Below are 20,729 nucleotides of genomic sequence, written 5' to 3'. Positions count from 1 at the left end.
TTTCATCGCCGGAAAGTCCTCCAAAACTGAGAAAAACCAGTCAACCAGCGCGTCGGACCACTCGAAATTCAACAGAAAGCTGTAGCTTTGCAAGAGGAGAGGCCCAGGAGGCGGTAGAAGAAAAAAGGTCCAGAAAAAGTCACTTTTGCAAATTCGACCAGCAAAAGAAGTGCTCAGCTCTGCCCGTTCTACCAAACGCACGGAGGGAAAAGCATATCACTACGAAGGGGAGGCAGAGGGGAAGCGATCGGGCCAAACGGAAGTCGAGGAATCCAAACGGGTGAGGAGTTATGAAGAAAACGGAATTCAGCTGAAGGAGGCTGAAAAACCAGTCCAAAATCTTAACAAAGGGAGAAGATGAGAGAGAAAACCACACATGTGAAGTTTAGAAGGCCCAGGAAGGTCCAGGAATGGCAAAGGAGCATGTAGAAGGCACTAGAGCCGCCTGGAACTCTAGGGGGGCCACTGAAGGTACATGGCCCTCTAGGGGGCCCATTAAAAATGCCACGTCATCATTTCCCAACAACCACTCTTTTAATTCCTTGGAATGCCTTTGGGCCTAGGGATTAATTACGCTTATGTGCTAGGCACCATGCCGCGTTTAATTACACATTATTAAGCCCACGCTTGGAGTTTTAAAACCAAAGTTGTCACGGTCTTGTAGTACATTAAAGTACTTAGAATTTCACGCCCCCGTGACACACCCCTCTCTTGAAACAGCAAACCACAGTTTGCTGCCCCAAAACACAGGAGCGAGCATGAAATATAGCATAAAAGAGTATACAAGAAAGCCGCAGCTATAGTATACAGAGATAGTAAAAATATGGCTAGGAGAGGCATGCATCCATCCATATATACTGGTCAAAATCTATGCGATCCTCGGCGATCAATAGTCAAGATGCATCAATATCATGAAGTCTCACAGCAGAAATACTGTCAGCTCAGTATCTCGGATGAAACATACAGTGTCATCAAGCGACCTCATGAAATCACAGTGAGCCCGTCTGTACTGAGGGAGTGGAGGTGCTACCCCCCTCTCGAACATCAAGTAATGCTCCAGACGCTCGCTCTGCTGAACTACCTGTAGGAGCCCGGACCGCAGTCGGCTCTAATTGGAAAGCATCAAGGTAAAGCTGCAATATCCCAGGTGAATCTGCCAGTTCACCTTCTTCCATCCCCATTTCGCATCAAGTGATGGGTAATTTTGAAATTTTACCAAGTAGCGACGGATAACTTTACCCTTGAGCTTTCTATCTCTGTGTGCCAGAATCTGCTCTGGGACCAGAAGTTCATCCTGTTCTTCCACTTCAGGCTGCACCTCATCAGGTACATCCTCGGGAATATCTCCATGATATTGCTTTAATAAACTCACATGAAAGGCATTATGTATCTTCCAATGCGGAGGCAACTTCAGCCTGTAAGCTACCTCGTTTATCTTTTCAGAAACCTGGAAAGGACCATAGTAACGCATGTTCAGCTTTGTGTACAACCTCTCCTTGCCTTTCTTATTTTTCAGCCTTGCCTTCTCAAAACGCAGCAAAACCCAATCACCTTCTGTGAATACCAATTCCCTGCGGTGCTTATCTGCTGCTCTTTTCTGCTTGTCTTGACTTCTTTGCAAGGCATATTTGATCTTCTTGTAAGCCTCTTCAAGGCTTTCCACAAAACGATCAGCTTCGAAGATTTTCTCTTTTGTATGCAAAATGGGAGGTATCTTCCTGGCACCTTCCACTATGTGGATGTGTGCACCGTATTATTATAAGCATATTCCAGCAAAGGCAAATAATGCTCCCATTTGCTTTTGTGGTCTGAGACATAGCATTTAAACATATCCAAGATGGTAGAGTTTTCCTGCTCTGATTGTCCATCAGACTGAGGGTGAAAAGATGACGAAAAATTCAGCGTAGTGCCCATATTTTCAAACAGTCCTCTCCAAAAGAGGCTGGTCATCCTCGGATCTCTATCACTGATTATGGATTCAGGCATCCCATGATACTTGAAGACATGCTGCAAAAACAATTTGGCCATTTGATCTGCTGTAATTTTCTTTCTTACTGGCACAAAGTGGGCTTGTTTGCTAAACCTGCAAATTATTGTCCACAATCCATCATGTCCAGTAGGAGTACGTGGAAGATCAAACACAAAATCCATAGCTATGCTTTGCCATGGTCTATCCAGAATCGGCAAAGGGTGTAACAACCCAGGTGCCTTCTGCCTGTCAAACTTTACTTTCTGACAAATCATGCATGTTCTCACATATTCTTCCACATCTTTCCTCAAAGATGGCCAATAAAAGTATTGCTCCACTGCTGTAATTGTTGCTGTAATTCCCCTATGTCCTGCATATGGAGGAGCATGACTTTCCATTATGACTTTCTGTCGCATTTGATCAGTGACACAGAGTCGTCCATGCATCAAAATGAAACCCTCTTTCAACATATAGTGATCATGCCTTTGACCATCAGAAAGCTGTTCATAAATAGTTGAAAAATCAGCATCATTAACATACTGATCTTTCATCACATCTAACACATTGTTATAAGCAATGCTCACTGCTGAAACACTGGGTTTCTTGGAGACTGCTTCAGGCTGTGGTTTCCTGGAAAGTGCATCAGCCACGACATTTTTGTTACCCGGCACATGTACAATTTGAAAATGAAACATTGAGAGGAAGTTAGCCCATCTCATGTGCTTTTCAGATAATTTTCTCTGCGTGAGAAAATATCTAAGTGACTGATGATCTGTCTGCACATTAAAATCAGCTCCAAGAAGGTAATGTTTCCATGTGGTCAAAGCATGTATCACTGCTAACATTTCCTTCTCGTATATCTGCAAGTACAATTCAGCATCTTTGAGAACTCTACTCTCATATGCAACCACTCTGCCATCCTGCATCAAAGTGCCTCCTATGCTGTTTCCACATGCATCACAAGTTACAGAAAAGGGTTTTGCAAGATCTGGCAAGATAATAACGGGTTCAGAACACAATTTTTGCTTCAGCTCTTCAAAAGCTGCATTTTCCTTTGGTCCCCACCGAAACGGTACAGCTTTCTTTTGTAAAGCATGCAAGGGAGAAGCAATTTCTGCAAAGTACTTTATAAACCTCCGATAGTATGAACACAACCCAAGAAAGCTTCTGACTTCATGCAGATTTTTCAAAATTGGCCAACTCCTTATGGCCTCAACTTTTGCAGGATCCATCTTGACTCCATCCTTTGACACTATATGACCGAGAAAATGAATCTCATGCATAAAGAACTCACTTTTCTTGGTGTTTATTAATAGCTTGTGTCTTTTCAACTCTTGAAACACAATAGTGAGGTGTTTCCTGTGCTCCTGCTCATTTTTAGAGAACACAATGATGTCATCGAAGAAAGTGCCCACAAACTTTCTGTGTGCTCTAAAAATTCTGTCCATCATTCTATTGAAAGTGGCAGGTGCATTAGTCAAACCAAAAGGCATCACAAGGAACTCATATAAGCCAAATGAAGTGCGGAAGGCAGTCTTGTAGACATCTTCAGGCCGTATCCTTATCTGATGGTATCCACTTTTAAGGTCAATACGACTGAACATTGAGGAACCTTCCAACCGATCCAATATATCATCAATGCGTGGAATTGGAAAACGGTTCTTAATTGTGACTTTATTCAAAGCCCTATAATCAATACACATTCTCCAACTGCCATCCTTCTTTTGCACAAGCAACACAGGGGAACAGTAAGGAGAATTACTTGGCTGTATTAATTCCTTTTCCAAGAGTTCCTTCACTTGTGACATTATCTCTTCCTGTTGTGCCTTACTGACACGATAGGGAGGTATATTAGGCGGTGAGCTTCCTGGAATTATATCAATTTGATGATCCTCGGGCCTCTTGGGAGGTAATTCTTGAGGAAGTGCATCTGAGAAACAATCCTGAAAATCTGAAATAAAAGCAGCCCTTTCTCTATCTAAAGCAGAAAGAGTAGAGCCTTCCTCAACTGGTTGGCTGTCCTCTTTGACAAAAATCAAGTACGCTGAAATATGACGCTTTATTACATTGGAAATACAAGAAGCTGAAACTATAGGGATGGACTCCCCTTTCAACTTTACATCAAGTACATGATTTTTGCCTCTGAGTTAAAGAAATCTTCTTGTTTCTCATCTGCACATCAGCCCCCACCCTGTACATCCAAGGCATCCCAAGCAAAGCATCACACTCTGGCAAAGGCATAATGTAGAAGTCCTCTGCATCCTGATATCCCTGGATATGCATCCTCAACTTGCCAATGATAGGAGTGACAGGTGTGTTGAGTTCAGGGTTGGCCATATCACACATGCCGGATGGCCCCATTTCCTCAGGCTCAATGCCAAGCCTTCCTGCCATATCAGGAGTTATGAAATTTGCCTTTGCCCCAGAATCAAAGAAAAACAAACAATTTTGATTTCTGATTTTTCCCCATGCTCTGCACATCTGAGTCTTTTTCATTTCCTCTTCATCATGTGCATGTGGCAAACTCCCTATCACATCTGGAAGAAGTCTTGCAGAAGGTTTAGGCTTTTTGCCCTTCCGATCAGCCTGTTTATCACCATTCTTATCATCATCTGACCTGTCTCTTTTCTTGAATGGGCAATCATAAGAGCGGTGTCCCTCTCCTTTGCATATAAAACATTTGTTTTGCTCCATGAGTGACTTTTTCTCTTCATCAGATAACTTGGTACGGGGCTGTTTATTAGGCTGTCCACGCCTTTGACCAGCTTTGAATTGGGCTTTTCCTCCCTTTTGAAACGGTCGTTTGCCATAATTTTTATTTTCAGATTTGATGTCCTTATCCTGGTGTTTGGCAGCCCGTTTGTTGTCTTCTTTCTTGCTGTCCATAAAGCCCAAATTCTTCTCCTGCATCCATGCATATGCTGTCCTTGCATTCTCAATTAATTGAGTCATAGAACCCACCTTGGTTTTGATGCAATAATCACGTAGCTCACTAGGCAATCCACAACAGTACCTCTCTATTTGCTCTTTCAAAGAAACATGCCTGTAAGAGCTCAATGGCAGCAAAACATCCCAAAACCTCTGGGTGTAATCATCAAGATTCTTGCAAAGTTTGTATGACAAGTCATGCCAGTGTGAAAGTACTTCAACTTCAAAAGTTGGAGTAAGCCAAGTAGAAGAGAACACTTGCTTAAATTCCAGCCAAGTAGCAGGTGCATCTCCATGAAGCATAAGGTTGGTGTACCACTTAAGTGCATTGCCTTTCAAAAATGTGGCAACCTTCCTCATCTTGGATGCTTCTGTAAACAAACCCCCAAGAAATGCAGCATCAAACTGTTGAAGGAATGTGAGGGCTTTGTACCTGTCCTGTACTCCATTATATGTATCAAACTTGACATGAGAACCACCATCCTTAAATTCTTTATATACATTTGATATTGGCTGTCGCAAAGATGGCTGTATATTTGCAGCATTCCCTTCACTAGGGAGAGCCATGCTTGGCTGAACATTAGGCATGGGAGCATATGCTGTGGCTTGCATGCCTGGCTGCATTCCCACATTGTCATACATGACTTGTTTTCTATGCCCAATTGGCGGTGAAATCAACATAGCATCAAAGATCGAATCTGTACCAAAATATCCAGGTTGCTGCCTCAAATATGGCTGAGGTGGTTGAGCCACATTTATGGACTGCACATTATTATTTTGAGGAGTAGAAATACCCAAACCAAGGCCTTGTGCTGGCTGCTCATACTGTTGCACTGGATGTACTTTTTGTACCTCTTTCTCAAGTACTCTTTTGGACGATTCCTCTCTCTTGGAAGTCACTTTCTGAGTCATTTTTGATGGCTGTCCCTCATGGGAAACTGATGCATGAGTGTGCGGTCCGCCATGAGAAGCTGATGCATGTGTGTACTCACTCTTTCCGTGCTTGTGATTTCTTGATTTCTTCTTCTTCTTGGCATTTATTTGCACAATCTGAGCCAAATTTTGAGCCAGTTGAGTCAAAGCAGTCACTGCACTTGCAAGCTGTGCATTCAACATAGTAGCATCATCTGACTCACTGCTAGAACTAGTATCACCGTTGAGCTCAGTTGTAGCTTCATGTGTGGCCTGCTCAAAAGGCATTTGTTGTGCTTCCTGCAGCTGTACACTAGCTGGATCATTAAGGCTTTCCTGCCTTCTCCTTTGAGGAGTTGTGGAGCTCTCTTGCTCATGGGTACTCACCATGTTTATGGTTGTAATATTCAGCTGTCAAAAAGTGCAGCAAAGATATCCTTCCACCAAACTACCGAGGCCCACCTCTTGAGAAAGAGTGTGTGGTATCCCGGCAATGGAACCAATGAAACCGGCCTTTAATCACTCAGAGGGCAGTGGAACTAAACCTTTAATCACTTCAGCACTTATTTACAGCTCACAAAGCATATATCACAACCATTAACCATTGCATGATCACCATTTGGCATTTACCCATTTGTTCACAAACAAAACCACTGAAAAAGGGATGGAGGCTAGAATGCCCCTGCTCAACAGACATAGACAAGTGCACCCGATTGGCCCCAAACACCGTGGCGCCCCTTTCGGTATTTCTTTATATTTTACAGTGAAATGATTACAAGTTGCATCTGGGAGACCTTCCCTGCAACTGAGCACGCAGCCCCAATTCACTAAGCCTTCGCAAGGCTTTCAAGCATAGAACCCCATCACATAAGTGCACTTAACCCATAGGCTCAACCCAAAGGCATTCTCTTTTCCGAGTGCAATTCCATTGGCTGTCCAGATGCAATCACACTGCACCCCAGCTGCACTCTCTTTGAGTGGTTTCCAGATGGCATTCACAAAGCTTTTCAAAGCTCCAAAATAAAATCAGCAAAGTACCCAACCAAAGAATGACTCATGTAGCTCTGCCTGGGCACCTGCGAGCCAAGAAAGAGGCGGCACACGAGGCCAACCAATAGCTTATGGCAAAAAGAAATTGCAGTGGCAAAATCACAACTCACCAAGCCCTGAAAAACTCGAACCAAGTCCTCAATCGCCAAGAGGACATAGTAGCCAATGCCCAATTGCATTCTCAGCCAAAGAGGAGTGCAAAGGCATGAAGAAAGAGCATTTACAAGAGCCGACCAGCAAGAATTCCACTGAAAAATGCGAAAAGAAGCACTTCTGTCGCGAAGAAGTGGGAGTTCTTGGGCTCAAAAGAAGCGTGCTTCAGAGAGGAATGCATTGAGAAGGTTTTGGAGAAGTTTCATCGCCGGAAAGTCCTCCAAAACTGAGAAAAACCAGTCAACCAGCGCGTCGGACCACTCGAAATTCAACAGAAAGCTGTAGCTTTGCAAGAGGAGAGGCCCAGGAGGCGGTAGAAGAAAAAAGGTCCAGAAAAAGCCACTTTTGCAAATTCGACCAGCAAAAGAAGTGCTCAGCTCTGCCCGTTCTACCAAACGCACGGAGGGAAAAGCATATCACTACGAAGGGGAGGCAGAGGGGAAGCCATCGGGCCAAACGGAAGTCGAGGAATCCAAACGGGTGAGGAGTTATGAAGAAAAACGGAATTCAACTGAAGGAGGCTGAAAAACCAGTCCAAAATCTCAACAAAGGGAGAAGATGAGAGAGAAAACCACACATGTGAAGTTTAGAAGGCCCAGGAAGGTCCAGGAATGGCAAAGGAGCATGTAGAAGGAACTAGAGCCACCTGGAACTCTAGGGGGGCCACTGAAGGTACATGGCCCTCTAGGGGGCCCATTAAAAATGCCACGTCATCATTTCCCAACAACCACTCTTTTAATTCCTTGGAATGCCTTTGGGCCTAGGGATTAATTACGCTTATGTGCTAGGCACCATGCCGCGTTTAATTACACATTATTAAGCCCACGCTTGGACTTTTAAAACCAAAGTTGTCACGGTCTTGTAGTACATTAAAGTACTTAGAATTTCACGCCCCCGTGACAGATTTCCAGCAAGGCAGACGGCGCAGCAGTACGGAAGGGTACGGTATGCATACGTGGCTGTACGGGGCTGGTGAAGGCCTGGTAGGAGGCAAGGATGTTGCAGCAGGAAGGCGCCTGCATGAAGAAAGATACGGGGCAGATGGCAGAGGCTATGGGCAGGAGTACAGCCTGCAATAGGGTCTCCAGCAGCAGCAAAGGGCAGCCTAGCAGCAGCCCAAAAGGGCCTGCCTAGGGCCCTTATATAGGCTGGGCCCTTGCCTAGATTGGAGGGCCAAAAGCCCTAAAAGTATGGGCCATAAAGGCCTAGTTTTGTGAGCCCTTAGAGGGCTGGTTGGGCTGAGCCAACCAGGTCGGTTGGGCCAGCCAACCTGGTCTGTCGAGTCGGCCCAGATTGGGACAGACTGGTCGGGTTTTTGACAGGCCCCTAGGCCTATAAAAGGAGGGGCTTCATGCCCCATTATTCATCCAACATCCAGCAGAAAGTGGAGCAGACAGGAGCAGCCAGGAGCCACTCCCTTGGACCTCACACTAGGGGTGAAGGAGAGTTGAAGGTGAGCTGCAGACTGAGTTCCTAGAGGCTGGACCTTGGCTGTCTTCTAGGGCAGCAAGGTGTTGTGATTATCATACCTTCTGAAGCAGCCATTCACAAGCAGGTTGGAGCAGTGGAACAGGGACCTGTGTGCTGCAGACAAAGCTTGGCAGGGGCTGCCCACCTAGCCTGATTCACAGGCAGTAAGGTGGAGAAGAACACACTGGATGGAAAGTCTACAGACGCTCGAGGTGGAGCACACGGACTCGAGTCTAGAGATAGCCAGCAGATAGGAGAAGGACCTTGTGGTAAGATCAGAGGACCACATCATTGGTGGGACTCTGGATCTGTCTCTTTTATATTGTGTCCATAGTTGTGGACGGAAATATATATTTTGGTGGTTTCTCTATCTGGTTGGTTCATTGTCTATTGATGAGTCTGCACACCTATTGTATGCACATAAGTAAAGAAGTTTGTGATTCCACACCCACACCGCACACTGTGTGAGCTCCTGGGCATTACTATAAGTCTTCCACTGTGTGTACCCTCTGTTGGGTCATTTCTAACAAGATGTCCCCTCACATTCAAGCAAGATTTTAAATGACTTTGTAGGAGTGATTCCAGCCTGCCACGTGGCCAAGTTCAGCCAGCCAGCCCTCATATTGTGTGCCCCCACCAGGGGAGACGTGGGAAAAAAGGAAAGTCGGGTGGGGGGGCTGAGTGAGTTGGCCCATTTCACCCCTACTAGTTGGCTGATTTGGAGGCGTCTTTGTCCCTATATAAAGAGAGGCATTTGGAGCCTCATAAGGCATCACCTAGAGTAGCAAGAACCAGCAAATTGAAGTAGCTAAATCCTTGGGCCTATATCCAAGAGGTGAAGGAGGGAAACATTAGTTGTGGACAAAGATCTTGGAGACCTGCCCACCTAGGCTGACTACCTAGGCAGTAAGGTGGAGGGATCATTGGATGGAGAGTCTACAGGTATATATTCATTTCTAACATCCATATCTTGCCACATAAGGGGAAGATGATGTTGGAATTTGTGCAGGGTGATCAGCCTTGGGCTGCCATGATGTGTCCCATGATGTGTCACCTTCTTTCACAGCTGACTACTGCTTGTGGGCATTGGCACCCCACATAGTGGGACTTCATTCTAGGCTATATAATGGCACAGTTAAAGGCTGCCCTACATGTTTTTAGCATGGAAAGGAATCCTTTCTCATCTTAAATGGCATGATCACGACTCTTTGGATGGGAACTCCTTGTGTGCTGAGAGTTTGCATTGGTCAAAGGGTTTGATCGTCCCCTTGCCTTGCAGGAGCCTAGGCGCTCTTATTTTATTTTATCCAAAAGGATTAATTTGGTGGGTGATGTGCTTCATGTTGATGGTACTTTTTATCTTGCCCTTTTGTGGCCAGGCAGGTTTGGATTGGGGATGCAATGTTGACCCCTTGGCACTGTCCTTTTCAGATGCTTCATTGCTCTTTACGGTGCCCAAGTTGGAGCTTGCTTATTGTCTTGTTAATTGGACCATACATTGCTAGGGTTTTGCTACTCTCCCCTTAGGCTTGGTTGATATCTCCGTGGCTGGTTTGTATAGGGTTTTGATGCCTCCTCCTTGGATTTTGCATCGGAGAAATCAGCTTTGGTTGTTAAATTAGTGGCGAAAAAGATTGCAGCAGCTTTGGTCCTGCAACCTTCCTCTTCATCAACAGTTTTTCTATGGAAAGTGATCCTTGGCGTTATTCCTTTTGGCCAACTTTTGTCACGTAGGCATATTGCTCCTGCTCTATTCACAGATGTCTTGCTCCAAGGGAATCCTTGCACGCGCGTGCGTGCATGCACACACACACTTTTTTTTTTTTTTGGTGGTGAAATCATTGATTGATTATATTATATGAGTAGTAACCTCAAAGAAAGGTTCTACAATTACATCAACTGAAAATTTCAGTATATGCCAAAAAGACCTCATGATCTATGCAGCGGGTTTGCAAGCAATCAAAGAAAGATTGCTACAGAGAACGCCTAAAAAAGCCAAACAGAGAGAAAGTAGGATCACCAAAGACTTTACAATTCCTATATGTCCATAAAGTCCATAGTGCTCAGTAGTGAACCCAAACGAAGAAAAGATGAAACTCCGGTCTGGATGGATGAAATCCAAATAGCCAGAAGAACTTCCCAAACGGAACAGATGGGAATCTCGCTCGCAGGTGCTATCGAAGCAAATCAAAAAACTCACGAGAGCACGGACAATGCCAAAACAAGTGAGGCACAGTCTCGGAAGAAGCAGAACATCTATGGCAAAGTGCAGGAGCAATGTGTCGATGAGCTAATAGCTGTCCAGATGGAAACACTCCCAAAAGAACTCGCCAAAAGAAAACCTGTTGCCGAAGCGGTACTTTATAGGCCCAAAGTTGCTGTAAACTTTTCCTCCACAACTTGGCTGGGCGATGCATTCGCCAAACAGAATCACCTCTCTCTGAAACCCAAGGTTGAGGCAAAAGGATTTTATACAATGCAAGTACAGTAATTTGAGATAGCCTCAAAGGACGAGAAGATGACCCTGGAGAAGTCAAAGTCCAATCTTCTAGTCGGTTTTGGAGTTCCAAAGGAGGAATCGGAACAAAGGGCAAAAGCATAGAAGTAATTTGTCGCCACAAAGGACGATAATGAGAGCCCAATCCATATGTAGTGGCTGCTAGAGAAAAGGGGAGCACAGTACCAGCATCATCTATAACATCAGCAACGGAGGTGATGCCTTTAAACGAGACAAAGTAGGAACATCGAGGTTCCTGTAAAGCCAAGGGAGGCTGAAAGACTTTCGACCAGTGAGTGCTTTCAGCTCTCAAAGAATTCCCAAGCAAAGATTGCCATCCATTTCATTCGAGATGAGAAAGAACATGCTTCCAGTCAAGAAGCAAGCGGGAGACAAAAGGGCATCCAAGCAAAGTGCCATCAATGCAGCCAAAAAAGAAATCCCAGTGATCGAGTTGCCAATGACCAAACATAGAAATACTGATATGAGTGATCAGAGTCCTAATCATAAGAGCCCAAGGCTGATCACCTTGCACCACTCCAAGTCCGAGAAGGCAAAGGTCGCCTGGGGGAGATCACTTTGCGAGGAGTTTGCCATCCATCAGTCAAAAATTGAGGTGGAGAGGACAAAGGCACAGGAAAAGAAGCATTACCATGTGAGACAGCCGGGGCTTTTCCTTTGTCTTAACTGGATCAAATATATCATCCACTTCCCCCATAATGCCAGTGGTGGGAAGTGGATCTTTCCAACCTTTACGGGTGTCTTCAAACCCTTCATGCATAACCTCATAAACAAGCTGAGCCTCAGCACAGTCATGAAGGGAATCATCTGAATCCATCACATGTTTTTGTTTATTGTTGGAAACCGACTTGTCTTTGTGAAAGATTTTCTCATAGGAATAATCCGCCATTCGAGTTAAGGAAAAAACTTGGAAGCAGCAATGCTCTACAAGGAGGAAAGCACATCAGGTACAAAACCGTACGGTGTTTTCTTGGCTGTACGGGCGAAATCGTACGGATTTTGGACAGTACGAAATTTTTTTTTTCTAGATAGGCAAACTGTACGGACTGTAGTGACAAAACTGTACGGACAAATCGTACGGAATTTTCTGACTATACGGACAAAATCGTATGGATTTTCTGACCGTACGGATTTTCGAAATTTTTTTTTCCTGGCAAGCAAACTGTACGGATTCCCGCGACTGTATGGACAAAACTGTACGGACTGTACGGACGAAATCGTACGGATTTTTGACAGTACGATTTTTTTTTTTCGGGATTTTTTGACAGAGCGTACAGGACAGAAACCGGACATCAAAAGGAACCTTGAGGGTGTCAAACTGAGGGAGAAACAAGCAGCTGTAGCGTGGGAGCACGAGGGCTAGCACGGAATCTCTCTCTCTCACACGCTTTCTACTCTCTCTCACACTACACACACCGCGTGCACACACACACACACACACACACACACACACAGAGTGTATATATGTATTTTTCGCATGTCGCTCAGGTAATCCTTTTATGATTGCCTGTCTGCTTGTCAGATGGATCACATTGTGTACTTGTCATACAAGGAAATCTTCTGATATTGTTATTGCTGGTCTCCACTTTGGGGATCGCCTCTTGTAATATACAGAAAAAAAAGTGTGTGTGTGTGTGTGTGTGTGGGTCTATGAGACATTGTGTGCGTGCATGCACATGCAGATGCATACTTTTATTTATAACATATTTATATGTATACACGGGCTAAGCATTCTGTGCAAACTTATATTCAAGTAACCCTGTTGGCCCTCATTCCCATGTCCAAGATGAGGGGTTGTTCAAGTATAATACTGATTCTTTGGCTTTAGACTTTTGTGACATACTTTTGTTTTCTTTCAGGTATATTATGAATGTTATTTTTTGTGCTTCTTGTCTTGGGACTGAGGGAAATGTATTCTCCAAGAAATATCAGTTTCATAAAATCAGAAGGTTTATCTTGAGTTTGTTTGAAACATTTGGCTTGGCAGCTGAAATTTGATCATGGAATTTCCACATTTTTACAATTTTTGCAGTTGAATCAGTTGGGTGAGGCGATTGATATTCAAATAACACAATGGAATGATGGCGGCCTCTTGGGCATATTGGAGGTAGTTTCTTAAGCTCCTCCTTTCTGTTGGAATTTGGGAATATTGGTATCTTTCTTAAAGCATTGGTGAGTATGCTCCATTATTTCCACCTTTCTGAGGCCCTGCCTCAAGTTGAATCTGTGAGTCGGCTGGCTCTTTCTTGAGAGTAAAACATGAAACATATTTTAGTTGAATTTTCTTATCCTCTTTTGTGTGCATGAAAAGTTTTCTGGTTGTTTGCAAGAATAGGGCCACAATGCACTTTATTCATATCAAAAGGTTCTAATTGCTAGCCTTCCATTCTAGGAAAAGCAACAGTTAAAATAATTCTTTGTCAAATGAATCCTTTCAGATCCTGAACCCAAATCTTATTTGAGTAAAGAGGTAATTATTTAGCCCTCAGATTGATCGTGCCAGATTTACCAATCCTAAGATTTTTTCCACAAATTACTTTGATTGACTCAGGGCATACGGGCTTTTTTGCCAAGGTCTGAGATTCTCAAAAGGCCAGAAAGTACAGCCTCACTTAAAGAATATGTAAGTGATGCAATCCGTTATAAGTGGATTTGAAAGAAGTTATGTATTTGAGTAATAATAGCCTTAGTGTATGTGCTTTGTTTATTCAGGTTGGCAGAACGCTTCCTGTTTTAATAACTCGAATTGAAGAGGAATCATCAAATCTCATTATCAGTGAACTTAAAGCTTGGGTAAGTTTTGATACGCCTTTCTCCCCAGGTTGAGCTCATGGATGTCCTGATCTTAGATTATTTTTGTACTGAACTTCTGACGTTTCCTGATCGATTGTCTTGGAAACCTTCAACGGCTTATGTATATTGTACGTGCTTCATGCACTTGACGTTTGCAAGTTACCTGTGCTTCTTAGAATTTTTGATTTGTTGCAGTTTATCAGGTTGAGATGTGATGCTCAAAGTTATGAGTAATAAGGGATTGAATGCTTGCGCCCTTAGATTGTATATGAGAAATTGCATGCAGGGCTTGGCATTCTTTGTCATGAATTGTCTGGTGGTGGAGGTTCTTTTTGTATTCAGGAATGAAGCACATGTATCAAGGTGGAGCAAAGATGAATGCTTTTGTGTCCTGACTTCAGTGAGGCATTCCAGCTTTACATTTCTTGCTAATGTTTCCATAGTATGAGATCTTAAACCACTAAATGTGGCTCATAATTGCTCACTAACCAGGCTGTAGATCTGGCCGACCAGGTTGGCCAGTTTGGCAGCCTGATCTGAATGGGCAGTCAGCCCTTCATGGATCCGCATACTGCAGGCTGTGAGTTGGTTTGGTTTGCAGGCGAGTGGGGCACATCTTCCTTTTGGCTATAAAAGGGGCCTTTGGCACGCGTTGTAATGCCTCTACCAAGGCACGCAGGAGCACAGGAGTATAGTGTACCAGCCTTGGGACCTCTGAGTTTGCGTTCTTCCTGCATTCCATAGGCTGTACACTTTTGTTTTCCTTTTCCAGATTTGAGTTTACCTCTTTGCACACTTATGAGTGAGATATTGGAGACAATTGTCAAGATCCTTTCATTCATAGTTACATAAATATTCATACCTAACGTCATGAGCTGCATGGAACATACAATAGGTATGACACCTTTATGATACTAATAGCAAGCCCAAGAACAAAATCAGAAGTTCTAAAATTCTAAAATATAATTTATTATTTTGTGTTTGAATTTACTCTTAATAGTTGGAACATTTTAGATGACATGTTGGATTGAGCAGACTTTCTTCCAGTTCTGCTTATGACATTTTAGTTGTTGCTTACCATTAGCTGCCCGAGAAGATTCATATGAAGGGTTCCCATGGCTTAGCCTGTTAATTGTTGCTTATTGTTAGCTGCTCAAGAAGATTCATATGAAGGGGTTCCCATGTCGAAACTTGTTAACTGTTGCTTGCCGTTAGCTGCTCGAGAAGATTCATATGAAGGGGTTCCCATGTCCTAACCTGTTAAGGTTTTCTTTTATGTTTTGTACATGTATTCCTGTTTTTTTATCAATCTTGTATGATCAGCCTTCTAAATTGGATGAGTTCTCTGGTGTATGCTTTTGCAGACAAGGGAGAATCTCCGGCTTGGAACGCTGCATCATGCTACTGTCACAAAGGTGCATTCCTTTGGCATGCAAGTTGAAGTGGAGAACACGAGAGTAAGGTATACAAGGGTTTGAGAAGAACATAGTCTAAGCTGCTTGAATTGTTAGTTTTGAGTGTCGTGTGGATTTTATTGACAAAATACATTTCTTGATGCAGAGGCTTTGTACATGTCTCTAATGTATCAAAAGAATTTGTAAGGCAAGTGGGAGATTTGTTTACAGAGGGTGAAAAGGTCAAAGTCATGGTGATTAGAGGTCGCGAACCCCAGCAAATATCCTTCAGGTGAATAGATCTCTAAAAAATTGTCATGTGCTTTTTGTTGGACATCAAATGACTGTGTTTCTAGTGCTACTGTCTTTGACACTGTATAAAGTTGTGCTGTGTGATCCTTTGCTTGGGAATGAGAAGGGTATGCTGGACACTTTTAACCTTCCTTTTTTCCCCATTCTTTTGCTGCAGTACTGCAGAGTTGGAAAGCGAAAGGGGGCTGATTTTGCGGGATAAAGAGGTAATTGCTATTTTTCACACAAAACTGAGTGTTTTCAGTTCGAAGCAATGCTTTTGTAATGCTCCACTGACTTTCAAATGCTAACAGTAGTAGCTCTCTGAGCATAGGTAGCTAGTTCTCAGCTGCTAGATGACACTGGAAAATAGCTGAAGTCTAAATATGGAGTATTTAGCACAGATGTCTAAATATGGAGTATTTTAATATAGCTCAGTGGATTGCAATTTTCCTTATATTGTATACAATGGTTATACTATGCAGCTGCCATGTGTCATTAATAATAGCTTGTTAATCTAGACACAACCAAGTTAGATGTAGTGCAATGCAGACATCAGAACTGCAATTGCATGTGTAACGGCAAAGCTCCGCTTGTAATAACTTGAGCTTGACAGTATAATTGATAGAGGCCAATCAGTATTAGTGAATCCATGCATAACAAGTGAAGAATCGGCCTCATAAAGGAGGCCCAAATGCTGAGTGCCTTTGAGATACCTAAAGACATGCTTCATGGCGTGCCAATGGTGCGTAGAGGGGCTGCGCATGAGAGAACCTGATAGCCACAATTAGCTATGGCTGAAATATAGATGAGGTTCTTGCGAATGCCTGTAACATAAAGCACATTCTCTAGAATGACTAGACCACCAGAAACAAAAGTAAGAGCATCTTGCCCAATGCCTTTCACTATATATGATGCATTATTGACACATGTGATTGTTCCCCCCTTAGATGCATGCTTAAGTGAGCTCAATAACTTCCTGCAGGAAGTTTTGTGCTCCACTATCAAAGAACCAGCTGTCAGATACATCAGAAACTGTCATGTAGGCATCATGAACATCATGAACATCAGGATTATACTGACATGTAACAAGAAAAGCCCAATGTTGGTCTTGGGCAAAGCTAGCTGACTCATGTCGATCATCTGGACTAGGAGAACGAGATACTGCAAGACCAGACTCTTTCTTCTTTTTCTGAGATCCTGCATTCAGAGATGTCATGCCCATGCCCAGGTTTCTTACAAAAGTGCCATCTCTTCTTCTTCTTATCCCCCGAAGAAGAAGCATCATGGAATCGACCAGCACATGAATGAGGGGGTTTACCAGCTGAAACCTTTCCTTTTCCTTTGTTTTTATGCTGGGCAGCAACAAAGGCTTGATCACTAGAGGGCAACCAGCTGGTCAAAGGAATAATGATTGGCATTGCCACCTGCAACCAACCTCAATGTAGTAGCAAAACCCTGATAAGAGTCAGTCAACCCATCAAGGGTATTAGAAACAAGTTGAGAATCAAGCACCACCTCATCAATATGAGCCAACTGCTCCTTCAAATCCTTCACACTAGTAAGATAGGCATCCATTATACCACCCTCTTCAAGCTTCAAGTCCTTCAACTGCTTGCAGAGATAGGCAACACTTGCCTCATTTCACACCTGATATAAGGATGCAAGCTGACCCCACGCTTGCTTTGTTGTCTTGCAAGACCGGATATGAGGGATAATGACCCTTTTAACTGAAAGAGCAATCAAGGCATGTGCTTTAGCATCATGACCATCCCACTGAATTTGCTCTTGTGTAGGAGGCAAAGTACCTGTAGTAGAAGATGCATCTGCTCCAAATTAGACCTATCACCAGATACATTGCTATCTTTCAAAGCTTCCTTTGCTAAAACTCCTCTCGTTAAAAACACAAGTCGCCTTTGGAAGTGAAGGGCTGCTCCCGCTCCCGCTCCCTGGCTGCTCCCGCTGCCCGTATGGAGATTCCGGTTCACCTCCATAGGGTTGGAGATATGGTCCCCAGTGGTGTTTGATGCTATTATGGGAGATCAGATTTCACCCATGATGGATGAGTGGATGGGGCCATGGGGACTGGACCTTTGGCACGCCCACGGTGTGGAGGTAAATTTTCAGCTGTGCTTCACGCGAGAGAAGCCGTTGTGTGGTTTGGCGGTCGGAGTTATTAGATTGCCGCTTGAGGCAAAGGTTGATTAGGCAGACTACTGACCCCTCCAGAAGTGTGCGGAGTTGTTTGGGGTGGAAGTCTCCTTCATGATGAAGTGGGTACGGAAGATCGGCATTGAGCCGGTGTCCACCCTAGTACGTCGACGTACAGACACGGACTACTCGTCCTCCAAACCCCCAGCAAAGTCACATAAGGCAGTCTTTTTGGAACAGGCACCCACTCACAGGAGAGCGTTGTTTTTTGCATCCCGGTCCCCATGAGCTGGACCATTGGAACGTGCACGGGCTCCATGACCGTGCTTATAGTCAACCACAGTACCTGATACTCCGGCAGGAGTTGCAGAAGGCAGAGGTAGGGCGGACAGTGGACATCATTTTGATTCAGGAGCATATGTTCTCAGCATTAGACATCAGATGGTGACACCACTTTCTGCCAGGGAGAGGTGTAACTGGCCTTTGACTGGCAAAGGGCAGTATATCTTACTCTACTTTCTCACAACACCAAAATACAACCACCATGTTCCATTGCCATTGCTTAAACACAATACTTAGAGCATACAATTCCACAGCATAGCATCACTGAACCATACAAAACAAGGGAGGCTAGAATGCCCCTACTCAATAAGCATACACAGTGACACCTATTGGCCCCAACACTTGGCGCCCCTTGCAGTATTTATTTATTCTCACTGGTTAGTTTAATTACAAGGGACTCCGTTCTTGAACTCACGCGCAGGTGCAACCTAGTACAATGCCAACACGTGGCTGTGCAAGTGACCAACTCCCAATGCTATCCTCTCGGTTCCCTTTAGTAGCCAAGCATATCACAAGTAGAACAACCCAACATCATGCAAAGCAATGCACCCACACCAATCAAAGCCATCACTGAGCCCAAGGCTTGCCATTGCTTCCCTAGGAAGAGAGTATCACAACCAGTGCCCCAATCCTCTTCCAGGCCAATGGCAGGGCATCCAACCTTCCAAGACTCGGCAAGAGTAGCAGTTGCACAAAGCAGAAGAAGGCAAGAATTCGGCAAGCAAATGGAGCCTGTTTCAACTCGAAACAGCCTCAGAAGATGGTCAAACAGCAGATAGCAGACTGTGGCAAGAGGGAGCTGTCCTTGACTGCCTTCCAACACGAGAAAAGGTCACAAAAGAAGTCGTCCAGCAATCAGCAGCAAATCTGCCATGAATTCGTCCACTAGAGTGAAGATTCCAGCTTATAGCAACCTCAGAATTCAGTGTGCCTTGCACTAGACAGGAGCCAAGAGAGAGGCGTCCAAGAATATAGGAGGCATTCTGTCGCGAAGAATGTCGAGAAAAGCTTTAGAAAAGGCCTAGAATGGGGACGCCCAGGCCTAGGGAGCATGCCAGCAGCAGGAAGCACCAAGGGGAGAAGGTCTGTCGTTGAGAAAGCTTCAAAAACATCTTGAGTCAGCAAAGGGAGAGCTGCCAAAATCCGCCATCTTTTCCAAAAGACTCCTCTGGTAGGGGAGAAGACCTAGAACAGTAGGGTAGGATAGGGAAGGGCTCCAAGACCTTCTAGGTGCTTCCAGATGGGACACACAGGTGCCACAAGTCAAGCATAGAGCCCAAGCATGCACAACTCAAGACACATGGCAAATTGGACGTGGGAATTTAATGCGCCCCTAGGGGGTCACTTTTGAAGTCATGACCCTAGTGTTTAGAACTAGTGACCCTAGTAAATAGGACCTCTATGTTAGAATTATTATTGTATTCTAGTAGTGACCAATGTAATGTAATAAGTAGGTTAGGGGCACTTTTCCCTTCGTAGAGGTTTTTCCCCTAACCATAGTTAGTTCACTAACTATGGTTAGTGAAGGATAAGGATTTGCCACTTAGACAAAACCTTTCCCTCTTCTTGTATTAGTGACTTCATCTATTGCAAACTTACGTTCAGCTCTTTTGCTCTCTCACTCTCCTATTTCCTACATTTGGTATCAGAGCAGCAAGACCTTGCTCCTATCCTTCTGCCTGCCTAAGATCGTGCCGTTTGTAAAACGTACGGACCATCTGTCCGTACAACAGTTATCAGTGTCGTCGTCCGTACTGCATTCTGTACTGTCAGTTTGCAACGCCGTATTGCTTTCCGTACTGTCAGTCAGCAGCAGCCGTACCTCCGTACAACAGCAGCAGCCATATCTCCGTACAGCAGCAGCCTATACCTGCATCATTTGACCGTACTGTGCACTATTCAGTATTACAGTCCGTACTACTATTTGCTATCCGTACAGGTATCCGCGCCGTACCACCTGCTTCTGCTGTCCGTACAATCATCTATCGTACAATCGTACGGACTATTAATCGTCAGTACAATTGTGCATCAGCAGTCCTCAGTTGCCCGTACAGTTGTGCATTAGCAGTTCTCAGTCGTTCGTACAGTTGTGCATCATCCGTCCGTACATAGGCATCCGTACAAGTCACCTGCACATTACTCTTGCAAGTGAGACACAAACAACATTTTGGGGCTCTTTTGTTTGCGTATGCACACAGGTGCATTTTGCAGGGAGCCATTGTTTGGCTAGGCAGATTTTTGGACAGATTTGAGCACATGCAGTGCATCAGGCATTTTGCAAAATTTGGGGCTTTTCGTGGATTTGTGGATTTGCCTCTATTTCAGTTCAATTTCACCCCAAAATTTTGGGCTTTTGGTTTTGCACTGCAAATTTTGCAACATTTGGGGCTTTCAGACAATTTGCCCCTTTCTGAGTTGCAATTTCTTGCAAGAACTTGGGGCTTTTTGCTTTACACAGCAATTTCTTACATTTTTGGGGCTTTCAGGCAATTTGCCCTCTTTTGGATGCAATTTCCCTGAAGAAATTGGGGCTTTTGACATTTTGATGCGATTTGGCTGAGTGACATTGCAGACATTGGCAAATTTTGCAGTGTTTTTTTGGCAGTTTTGGAGAGCATTTGCAGGATAATTGAAGTGCATTCTGAGCCTTTGACAGGCTGTGACAGTATTTGTCACTGTGGGCAGATTTTTTCTTTGCAGATTTTACTTGTGCATTTTATATCCTAGGAAGGGATTTCACTTGGTGTCATGTGCACGT

The 20,729-nt window shown here is 44.2% G+C and overlaps 1 protein-coding gene across 1 annotated transcript in view; it reads left to right on the top strand.

Moving 5' to 3' along the window:
* The window catches only part of LOC147895297 (uncharacterized), a 92,037-nt gene that overhangs the window by 38,676 nt on the left and 32,632 nt on the right, over positions 1-20,729 (top strand). Inside the window, exons 2-7 of the mRNA XM_087383285.1 lie at positions 13,033-13,107; positions 13,552-13,623; positions 13,713-13,793; positions 15,158-15,255; positions 15,354-15,479; positions 15,657-15,705. Of these exons, the coding sequence (XP_087239411.1) occupies positions 13,033-13,107; positions 13,552-13,623; positions 13,713-13,793; positions 15,158-15,255; positions 15,354-15,479; positions 15,657-15,705 (501 nt within the window). The remainder of the gene's footprint in view (positions 1-13,032; positions 13,108-13,551; positions 13,624-13,712; positions 13,794-15,157; positions 15,256-15,353; positions 15,480-15,656; positions 15,706-20,729) is intronic.

The sequence above is a fragment of the Dipteris shenzhenensis genome, chromosome 13 (assembly GCF_047967505.1).
Source record: "Dipteris shenzhenensis isolate YYH24624 ecotype China chromosome 13, Dip_SZ_1.0, whole genome shotgun sequence".
NCBI lineage: Eukaryota > Viridiplantae > Streptophyta > Polypodiopsida > Gleicheniales > Dipteridaceae > Dipteris > Dipteris shenzhenensis.
This window is presented reverse-complemented; position numbering and strand designations above follow the sequence as displayed.